We start from the raw sequence: 11,776 nt of genomic DNA on the forward strand, positions 1-11,776 counted from the left end.
GACCATGAGACATGTGGGATCTTAACTCCCCAACCAGGGATCGAACCCGCACCCCCTGCATTGGAAGGCGAAGCCTTAACTACTGGGCCGCCAGGGAAGTCCCTTTGTATTGGTCTTTACTAACAAAGACCATGTGAAAATTTTCACTCCCAAGCTGTCTTTTCATGTGAAGAGTAAATCCAAAAGTAAATACATAAGATATTTTAGATACGATTGAAAAATTTTATGTACTTAAACCACCAAATTGGTTGGAACTCATTCTTGATAAACCAAATGTAGATAAATTACTGAAGTCAGATGATTTTTATTTGAGATTTGAAGGACACAGCAGTAAATATGGTACCTAGTGGTCAAAATGTTCACCAGTCCTATGTTGCATCAACATGCAGAAAATGAAACGTAGGGACCAATAGGTACTTCTTGTAATGGAGAAAAAAATTGCAAAAAAGCTGGTCACCCAGAAATAGGTATTGACATTTCCTTTAGTTGATATTTTTGTAAGTGCTCTGGATAAAGGAGGGCAAGGAAAACTCTCAGGTTTGCAGTAAATGATAAAAAGCAAAGCTGTTGGAAATAAACTGCAAGATTTCTTGACATTCTCTGAGTGAGAAGTTGAGCTCTATTGTGGACCAAATATAAATGCTAACACTTAGTTATAGATGAATATTAATTATGACCCAGGGGACAAATCTAGTAGTCGTGTTTGTTCTGTGATGAGATTGGTCTCTAAAGGCAAATGCGTGCCACGGGAGAGGGGGTAATGAAAATCATGGAGACTATCTCTCCAATTGATGGAACCATTTTTCAACTGCTCCAAGAACACTCTACACTTTTAATTGTAGTTTAAGAAAAAGTTGGAGAATGTCCAGACTGAGATATTCCAGAATGATCAAGGGGAGGAAGGATTATATGATGTAGGTGTGGCAGAATAAAAAGTTGGAACTCTTAGGTTTGAAAGATGAAGGCTTAGAGAGAGGATTTTTTTTTTTAAAGTATGTAAATCCACAGTGGGTACTACACGTTTAGGTCGGAGGGGCATGTGTGTGTGTGTGTGTGTGTGTGTGTGTGTGAGATTTAAGTATTAGCAAAAGAAAATACAATATTACATAGTAATAGTAAGGTTTATGAACCTTAGTATCAAAAAAAGCGGAAGGGGTAAAGAATTTAAATAGATCCCTATTCAAGTTGACATGAGGCAGGCCTAGGAAATTTAGAGGACATTCCCAAGCTTCTGATCTTAGGGTCCCTTTGAGGAAAACACTGGCCCTCACGCCTCCTCAGGGTCCCTGCAGCGCCATTCACATTGGTGGTGGGCACAGAGTATATGCTGAAAAAGACCCAGTTGACTTGAAATCCATCATTTATTTCATCCTCTTTGAAAAACATTGTGTGATCGAAAAAGAAGCCTTAGCTGTTGAATAGGTTTTTGTTCCACCAAGGCTCTTGGGTGAAAACATTTTGATGTATCTTACTGATAGTTCCAGTCTGTGAAAAATAACTCCAGTTGGGCAGCAGAGCTTAGAAATTAGTGGATGCTTTCAGGAAATTTGGCAATAGTTTAACTCTTTCCCTCAAGGGAATGTTTTACATTATTTGAAAAAAAAAAAAATACACATGAATATTGTCCTTGATGGTCTATGATACTTGGAATATTACCTAACAATTTTCTCAATTTTAAACATCATTGTTTATAAACTTTTATAATTATATTTGTTAATGATACTTCGTTAGCTAGTAAAACTAATTTTTTTTTAGGTTGAAGATTACCAGTCTAGTTGGGTTTATCCCAAAGAGAATCATTACCTAATATTTAGGATACATAATGAAGGCAATTTATTGCTAGTAACTTATTATTTATGCTTATTTGTTATTTATTACAGCTTAATGTTATCTATAATGTGAAAGATTCCAGATCTTCCATAATCCAAAGATCTATCCAAGATCAAGAAGCCTTTGATTTAGACATTGCTGTAAAAGATGATAAAGATGATATCAATCACTTGAATTTGAATGTGTGCACAAGGTTGGTATCTAAGTCCCTCCTTTTACTCCTTCTCCTTAAAAAAATAGATTTGAAGATTTAATTAAATATATATGGTTGTTTATATATTTAATTATATTCAATATAACTCTATATAGTTATCGAACTATATCAATATAAGGAGTTACATTTAACAAAGATTTCAGTTATGCATTACACTTCAGATTACAAACTAGAAATACTGCTGATTATATTTAAGCATTTCTCAACATGCCCAAATTATTTACAAGTTTTCCTTGTATTTATAACAAGTTTGAATATAAAAGTTTAATAAAACTCAGGGCTAATTTATAAAAACTTTAACGAATCATGTTTAATACTCCAAAATTGATTATTTCTTTTTGTTGGTCATTTTTCTGTTAAGTAATTATTCCAGGTTCATATTTAACCTTTAGTTTTTTGCACGTAACTCAAAACCTCATACTAGTGTGCAAGTTCAATGAACAGCATAGTTTTTTTTTTAGACACAGTGAAAATATTCCAGTTTAGAAGATCCTTGCATTGGATAATTAGGCACTTTACAGCTTCTGGGAGTACTTAATAAGGTGACTATTAAATCTGGTCTGTGTCCAGAGCATCTGAGGATCTTGTTAAGTCATAAGAAAAAGGTATCCGTTTCAAGACTACTGACTTCATAGATTCAGGGTCTGTGAAGCCGCCTTCAGCTTTCTTGCTTATTCTAATGCACACATAAGTTTGAGAGCAAGTCCTTCAGAAAGTTCTTGAATCAAGAGACTAAAATTTCTTCCTTGTCAATCTCCCCTCTTAGTTCTGCATGATTTGGTGTTAAGCTGGGTGTTACTGCAAGATGCACTGATATCGAGGAGCTGCTGCCTGCCCTTTTTAAATATCCCGTAGCGTCTGGTTGACCTTGGGCTGTTGGGCTGGAGGTCACTGATGTGGTCCTGAGCTGCCACATCCTCTCAAGGTCATCTGTAGGTGTTTCTCCAGATGGTCAACCTTCTTAGCCATTGCCTGAACCCAGTCTCCTCCATTACTGCTACCATCCCTACTATCTTGGGCCTTCTTGTTCCTTTTTGTTTTTTGAAAGTATTTTTTAAAATATTATTTACTTATTTATTTTGGCCGCACCAGGTCTTAGTTGCGGCATGCGGGATCTTCTTTGAGGCATGTGGGCTCTTAGTTGCAGCATGCGGGCTTCTTGGTTGCAACATGTGAACTTCTTAGTTGCGACATGCAGACTCTTAGTCACGGCATGCATGTGGGATCTAGTTACCTGACCAGGGATTGAACCTGGGCCCCCTGCATTGGGAGTGTGGAGTCTTACCCGCTGGACCACCAGGGAAGTCCCAGGGCCTTCCTGTTCCTGATTTTGGTATAAATTGTCAATGTGTTTGCCCCCTTCCTCACCTGTTTGGGCATTTTGAACCAGCAGCTTGGGGATATCAGAATCTCTGCAGTAGCTTCCTTTTCAGCTGAGAAGAAAGTAGGACTCCCATTATACTTCACTAGATTGCAACTGGTCTCTGTTCCAGAATAACAACATCAAGTTATTATTATTTAAACAACAACCGCCTACATTTATCACAAACTTACATGCCAGGCATTGTATCAATGACTTGCACACATGTCTCATTTAATCCTTAGAATTACTCTATAAAGTAAGTGCTATTATTATCCCTCCTTTTCTTATTTACTCCTTCAGTCATTCATTCACTCAGTAAATATTGGTTTAGTCTCCATTATGTGCCAGGCACAGTGTCAGGATTTGGAATATAATGGTTAGCCAAAAAGACACAGCCTTGTCTTCACAGAACTTACTATTTGGAAGAGGAGACAGAAATTAATAAAAATAAATCCTGAAAACAATGTTACTGAACTGAGGTCTGGCTGCTTGCCGCTCGAAAGTCAATAACCGAGAGGCAGTTGTTGGTAGAAAGGAAAGATGTTTTAATCAGAAAAGCCGGCAATCTGGGGAGAAGGTTGCCTCATGTCCTGAGATCAACTCTGAAGATTCAGTCCAGCTGTGACAGTTTTTAAAGGGAAAAAAGGGAGTAATCTCAGTTAATCATTGAGATGGGAGTCAGAGCCATTGCCATCCCACCTCCCCACCCCGTTTGCAGGCTTGTGGACTTCTTGTGATCTTTCTTTACATGTTATCTTGTTCACACAGTTTGTTCATAAGATTACTAAAGGGAAAGCTGGGGAAGAGATCTGGTCGTCTGTTAATTACTTATTCTTCATTTCTACTTTTTTGATCTACAGAAAGAACCAACAGGTTAGGCAAGGTATTGTGTGATCAAAAGATTTGAAAAGTGTGCTTGGGCTGGAGATGAGAAGAGCATGGGGGTTCCTGGTTTAAGGTTAGTTACAACATAGCTTTGCTGAAGTGACAGGAAAAGGGGTTTCCTCAAGAGGGTGGTTTCCTGCAAAGAGCTGCTTATAGCAAGTCTAAAATTCTACTTTTGAAAAGGGCAAAGGAGAATAGCCTTATGGAGCAATGAGAGGGATTTTACCTCTTAGGGAGGTCAGGTAAAGACACAGCGGAGGAAAATGAGGTGGAACTGAGATTCAGACCATAATGGGGTTTCACTGTTTATAGGGGCTCATGTAAAGATGCAGGATTCCAAATCTTAATCCAGCATCAGGAAATCAGACAGGCAATAGACTTTGCTAGGTAGAGGACATCTATATCTTTTTCTTTCTTTCTTTTTTTGGAGGACCTGGAGAAGGGAAGTGTTTTAATGTCAGGGTTGGGGGCTTTATAAAAAGGATTTAGATGTTGCTACTAGTTTTCTGAGAAAAATCTGCTATGAAATACAAAATATATTTTAAATGAATTCTTTCAGTGGCACTTTATAAAAAGAAGAGCTGGTGTTTCAGGCACTTTATTCTCATCAGTAGGGTCCAAGCCCTTACTCACCTCAGAAAAGGTTTCTCTGTGGCATGGTAATTTAACAAATTCTGCCCCTGGCTGGTGGAAAGACCAGGTCAACCAAAGCACTTCTGATGATGCACTGAAGTCATCATATCTAAGCAGGTTGGCTGTTTTTCTCATCTCTAAAACCCCTCTAGTTTTAATGCCCGTATTGGTTTTCTATAACGTCTCTTCTAGCTGAGTGCCTCACCAGCAGATGGTTTCAGCTGCCTGGGATCACCGAGCCCACTGCAGTCAGCACTTGTACTGTGTGGCTTTTCAATCACGTTTGGCAGGCATCAGTTTGCTGCTTTAAAAAGCAAGATTTTCTACGCGCCCTTCTTGCTTTTGCCATTTAAAGGACAACAGGAACTAACGATGCTAAGAGACTTTCATGTTGGAGACAAACTCCTTTCCATAATGACATTGGGCTGTTTCAGATCCAAACAAAAAGCTCTTGCCATCTATTGATTTTAGAAAAATAATTATTTTAAAGGAGACAAAATGTTGTTGGTGCCCAGATGCTTTGATATTCACGACGTGTACAACAGGGTTAGAGAACGAGCAGTGTAATAGAACTTTCTGAGGCTTGTCATTCTCCCGAGGTGGCTAAAGAAAACACAAAATGTGCTCCAAATATGTGGGAGAAGAAAGGGAAGGACCTTGCCTACTGGTCTTCTTTTTTCTAAAACCAGATGAAGAAAAGTTTGTTGATGACTTGGCCGCTGTCTCCTGCTAAGTGGTCAAGTGATGCCTCTTTTTCGGTTCCTAGCTTTGAGTTGGAGAGCTTAGTGCCATCACCTTTTGGGAAAATGAAAAATGCAATGTCGTTTGGTATCAACCACTAGAAAACAGATTTGCCCACCGAAGGGGCAAAGTTTGCCTTCCTTACCACCCAGGGGCCCAAGTCTGCTGCATTGCAGGCATTTCATGCTGACTGACAAATGGACCCGTTGTTCTATTCCTCATGTGGTTGAAAGTTATAAGAATTTCAGACCTGTAAGGAAAGGGTTACCTTTTTACAGCTTTCTATAGTAATTTTTTATTTCAATGAAACAGTAAATGTTTGGAATAACACTTGGCAGTTTTAATTTTTATATGGAGATAGTTTGCCAACAGCTTTAGGTTTTTCCTAAAGGGTTCTCTTCTATCCTCTCCTCTTTGATTTAGGTTTCTGGGCCCAGCTAGAAGTGGCATGGCCCTTATGGAAATTAACCTCCTCAGTGGTTTTACCGTGTCCTCAGATGCCATTTCCCTGAGTGAGACCGTGAAAAAAGTAGAACACGACCATGGAAAACTCCACCTCTACTTAGACTCTGTAAGTAGGAAAACCTAAGTTTCACATTGGTAACCATTGACAAAGCCACTATTTATTGTGTTCAAAATTACCTTTACTTTAAACGTTTTCTTTATGTCATTATTTTGGCTTTTTGTGTCCCTGAACAACTTCCACACGGCAACTATCTGTTGTCCTCACTAAAAAGACGTTATTATAAAATTAGTTTAAGGAGAATTACTATTAATGGTGAGCCTGATGAAAGTCTTGATAACAAAATTATTATTTCATACCAGATGTTCAACATATAGAAATTGCTGTGATGTAATTTCCAAAATGCAGTCCAGATGTCCACTGGAGAACTCCTTTGCTTCAGGGAATTGCTAAACATATTTGTTTAAATGCTGCTGATGAAAAAAAAAAATGCTGACGGTGAAAGCTTTAATTACATGTTTTAAAATGCTTTCATAAAAAAAGGCTTTTAATGTATCCCAAAAGGGTTAATATCCCTGCATTGAAAAGTTAGGTGCTTAAATCATAGAATATTCTCAGAGGTTTGGTCTTTACACAAAATTATTATATAATTTTCATGTACTCTTCCCATTACTGTATGAAAGCTACTGATCCAAGAATAAGGTGCGTAAAATATGTGAGAGAAAGGTTAGTGTGGAATTTAAGACTCTACTTTTTATGTCTCAAAACTGCTGGCATGTAAGTTTATTCTTCTGACATCTATATGAAATTCATATGTGGAATCGGAATTGAGTTCTAAGTGTTCTTAGGATTTCATGTTACATGGGGGGAATATGTATGTTTCTTATTCCAGTTTTGCCAAGTGTGGATCAATTATATTGCTTCAGCAGTGAATCTACTTTTAAAAAGCTAGTTCCTTAATGTTCTCTTTGTTTTAAGACTTCAAAAACCACTTTGGTTAAAAAGCTGTTAAAACTAATCCAAAGTTTCTAGATTCTTTTGCTCTTCAGTGATATTCATATATTAAATACTGCTTGATAGCCATGGGCCTAATTTGGGGTTTGAAAATGCATTTAAGGTTTTTTAAAATAATGTAATTAAGTTTGGAGTTTGTCCTGTATCTGTGATGTTCTTGTTCATGGTTATTTTAATTTGAGTGTCCATTACATTTTGACTGACTAATTTGTCTTTTCACTTACTGCTAATTGGTATGCAATGGAATGTTTAAAGGAATTTATCAATTTCAGATTCCTTAACCAGTATTATTTGCCAAATTGGCATTAAGTGTCCTTCCTGGAGGCAAGGAGGCTAGCCTTTTGTACCCATGGAGGCAAGGAGGCTGGCCTTTTGTACCACTGGAGGCAAGGAGGTTGGCCTTTTGTACTCCTGGAGGCAAGGAGGCTGGCCTTTTGTACCCCTGGAGGCAAGGAGGCTGGCCTTTTGTACCCCTGGAAGCAAGGAGGCTGGCCTTTTGTACCCCTGGAGGCAAGGAGGCTGGCCTTTTGTACCCCTGGAGGCAAGGAGGCTGGCCTTTTGTACCCCTGAAGGCAAGGAGGCTGGCCTTTTGTACCCGTATCAGTCAGTTATTGGTTGTGGGCCGCACCCCCCACTCTGAGGTTACTTCACTTACTGGATGAAGTGGCTCCCATGAGCTGAGGGTGATTCTCCAGAGAAGGGGGCTGGTGTGAGTCAGTAGCAGCAACCAGGATGGGGTACAAAGCTGAGACGGGGGATTTTGGTGAAGTACCAGGGCCAGGGGCATGCACTTCTGGGCTCCTGCTTACTTAACCACTCTAATTCTCAGTATCCCTTTCAGTAAAATGGAAGTAAGAACAATACCTACCGATCATGCAAGGACTGTTTTACAAGATAAATGATGTAATTTCTATAAAGTGCTTACCCCAGTACCGGCTGTGTAGAAATGCTCCCTAAATGTTCATTTCTATAGCTGTTTGATAAAAGGATAAGAGAAAGAAATGTCTTTTACTTTCTCTTGAACACATAATTTGCCACACCTTTAAAAGTCTTTTGTATTTTTCAAGGTAAATGAAACCCAGTTTTGTGTTGATATTCCTTCTGTGAGAAACTTTAGAGTGTCAAATACACAAGATGCTTCAGTGTCCATAATGGATTACTATGAACCAAGTAAGTGTGTCCTGGGGTTCGTGATACTTTGGGAGTTACGCCAGGCATTCCTTCATTCACTCATTCATTCATTCCTTCATTCAGAGTGGTCGTCTGCTGGATTGGCTTTGTGGGGGGCGGGTGTTGTTGGGGGTAGTGAAGGAGGTGGTGGAGCAGGAGGTGAGCTTTACGTTTAAACGAAGACAATTGATAATTTACAAAAAAATAATCACATGATAGCATTTAGCATATATTAAAAAGTGATGTTTTTGCTCATAATGTTTTAGGTTTTTAACTCCCAGCTACAAACTTTACAAAGAAAAAGTGACACAGAGAGTCCATTTATGTTCAATTTCCAAGGTTCTGCTTCTATTCCAAGCACCCACTCTTTCGGGTTCTGGTTTTAAAACAGGGCTTCTTCAGGAGAGAAATGAACAGCGTCCGCAGTGGACGAGCCTCAACTGGGTTTAGCTGTTTCTTCACTGAGGGAGTCTTGTTTTGCTAAAATTTATTTATTGTAACAGATTTTTTTATCATTTCAAGAAAACTATAGTCTGTTTGGAAAATAACTTGAGCTTCTTTGACTTTACTGGTAATTTCTTACTTTATAAAATGTTAGAAATTTAGGATGTGAAAGTAGAGATCTAGTCTGGAGATCATCTAAGTTGATCAGGACGAATCTCCGTTCAGTCACAGAGTGACTTTTTGTCGGTGTGTGATCTTCAGGCTAATGTTTCTACTTGTCATCACATTCATCCTGAATAAGCACTCCTGGGGCTCAGAGTCATTAGAACACATGAGAATCGTGAACATGTTCATGTCCTAGGTGGTTGTAGATAATTACACTTTAAAGTACGAGGAACCTGTCCTCGTGGTTGGGAGTGTTTGGTGGAGTAGTCATGCAAGACGACGGTAGCACCAGCTCTGTCTCCTTCTAAGTCAGCAAGCCAGTTCCTCTCATCTTTTGCCTCCCGTTGGAGTTCACCCCCAGTTCTTGTGGGACATTTTGGGGACACACTGATGCAGCACTTTTTTTCTGGTGGAAGGATGAGATCCACTGTGGAGACTCAGTGACAGTACCTCGTTATCCAACTTCGTTACATGATTGTTGAAACATTCTCCAATTGATGTTTTTTAGGTGTATGGAGAACATTTTAAACATTTGAAAAGCAAAAAAAGATTCAGTCGCTGAGATTTCTTTGTGGAAAACAACTTATGTATGAGGGGGTGCATTTAAAATGAAAACATGGGAAAGATCAGAATGAACCAACCAACCCATTTTGAAGAACCCTAGAGTTAGAAAACGTACTTAAAATATTAAAAAAGTCAATGAAAAATCGTGAAGAAATTTGAAAATAGAAAGTTTTTAAAAATTGTAAAAATAAAAATCATTTATGCTTTATAATAAGGTTTACTGTAGTGCTATTGGTGCTTTATATAGTTTTTAAAAAATATTAGCTTGTACTATAAAATTTACCCAAGTTGAATAGTTTTAGAGACTATGTGCTTAACGTTTTAAAACACTGAAACAAGGCATCACACAGGCAGAGTTCTCTTCATACTTTTGCATTTTTAAATGAAGTCCATGGTAAATATTTCTCTTCAGTAGTTCCAATGAGTAGAACTTTACTTGAATGCATAGAAAATGTCACCCTAAAATAAACTCTCAAGGAGGTTAAAACACCCTCAATTGACAGTCTTTCCTGTTCCAGGAAGCGTTTCAGGTTGAGGTTGAACTGCGGCATGCAGCTGTGGTCTATTTTCTCTCTTTTAATGTTGGCCAGCTGCTGGAGGTACAGAGACTGGACTCAAAGCATTGTTTCTCTCTTGGACTTGGTCGTTTGGGCCCCTCTTGAGTAGTTCAGTTGTTTCTTGTAAAGAAAAAGTAAAATTATGTGAAGAACGGAAAACTCAGAAAAGTGTATTGAAATGCTCTTAAGTTTTGGCAAAGTAAATGTTTCTAAACAAAGGAGGCAGGTAAACCGACATCTGCTTCTTTGAACAGGGCGGCAAGCGGTGAGAAGCTACAACTCCAGAGCACAGCTGTCCTCCTGTGACCTCTGCGGGGACGCACACACCTGCGGCCCCTGTGACAGCGCGGTCTCGGCCTCCCTTCCTCACCCTAACGCCTGCCTCCTTGTCTGCTTCACGCTTCTGTTCTCTTTGCCGTGTTGGCTATGATTTATGTTTTTAAAGACTCCGTGTAACACTTTCATTTCCAGAAGTCACGTGTGACTGTCTTGTTTTCATAAGCAAATATCACCTCTATTTTGAAAATCAATGTTTTTCTTTTTATGGGATGGGATGGGGGTGTACAACCGGTCCTTGTAGGTGTAGCTGCATAGATTTCTTCCCCTGACTTCTGTGTGGAACAAAAAATCAGAATTCTTGCAGCTGTATTCTTTTATTTCCCCCTCTTAAAATCTTTTAGGATTCTTTTGGAGGTGTTATTTTCTCCAGAATAAATGTGTTATTTTAGATGATTCTTTTCATTTTCTAGAGGAAATGAGCCTGGGTTCTTAAGCACTGCTATACATCAGTGTCTGCTTTAGTATTAACGATGGATTTCCTGGGAACTGGGAGGAAACAAACCCGCAGGCGGAGCTTGTTCTGTCCCTCCTGTATCCACCCTAACCCTCCGCCTAAACCACCCACCCCAGTGGTCTCAGTACATCCTTCTTAATCAGATATAACTTCTTTCTTTAGGATGGAGGTGGTGATTTTTTTTTTTTTAAAGGGAAATGGTGGTGTTCCACGCCAGATGTAGTCACATACCCCAGCCCTTACTCTTCCTCTGTTTTCCCTCTGGAGAGAAGCAGAGAGAGACCGGCTTCGCTGTGCTGCCGGCAGCTCAGAGGTTGAGGTTGCTGGGAAGTGCCCAGAGGGGCCCCGGGTGCCCTCCTCTGCGTCCTAAACCCCACATGTGGGCTCTGTTCAGGCTGGGGGTCAGAGGGCATTGCAACACGTGCCTTACGTGACTTGGACCAGAAGATCCTAGACCAGGAGGCACATGTGAGTCATGGGGGATGCTAAGCCAGGGGCACAACAAAATCCTATATGAGATGTAGCAGACTGGCCCTCCCCATGGTCTGGGAAAGAAGCTGGGGTTTGACGGGGATCAGAGAGATGTGAAGTACTGTACGGTGTTGGCCAGGGTCCTATGGAACCTTCTAGATTCAGGTGTCTGAGTGTCAGACCACCAGCTGTCCAGTGACATCTAACGCTTGCTCTGAATCTTATAGAAGATTCTTGAATTTTGAGCACCTGGGTCATTGGCTACCCTGTATTCGGAAGGATAATATTCATTTATCTGGGTGAAATTTTAAGGAAAGATTCCTTTCTTCCCCCTTCCCTGTTTTTCCTCTTTTCTCACCTTTTTTTCATCCTGCCTTTCCTTCCCTTCTTCTTTTCATTTGAAATACATTGAAATATTTTAGATATATCCAAAAAATTTAAAGATCTTTTACTAAATCTAAAAATTGGT

At 39.5% G+C, this 11,776-nt stretch overlaps 1 protein-coding gene across 1 annotated transcript in view; it reads left to right on the forward strand.

Annotated features, from left to right (window-relative positions):
- The window catches only part of CD109 (CD109 molecule), a 134,096-nt gene extending 123,396 nt beyond the window's left edge, over positions 1-10,700 (forward strand). The window contains exons 30-33 of the mRNA XM_061206898.1: positions 1,881-2,023; positions 6,090-6,237; positions 8,211-8,313; positions 10,298-10,700. Coding sequence (XP_061062881.1) covers positions 1,881-2,023; positions 6,090-6,237; positions 8,211-8,313; positions 10,298-10,473 — 570 coding nt within the window. The 3' untranslated portion in view covers positions 10,474-10,700. The remainder of the gene's footprint in view (positions 1-1,880; positions 2,024-6,089; positions 6,238-8,210; positions 8,314-10,297) is intronic.
- Positions 10,701-11,776: the final 1,076 nt, after the last annotated feature.

This window comes from Eubalaena glacialis, chromosome 12, assembly GCF_028564815.1.
Source record: "Eubalaena glacialis isolate mEubGla1 chromosome 12, mEubGla1.1.hap2.+ XY, whole genome shotgun sequence".
NCBI classification, from domain to species: domain Eukaryota; kingdom Metazoa; phylum Chordata; class Mammalia; order Artiodactyla; family Balaenidae; genus Eubalaena; species Eubalaena glacialis.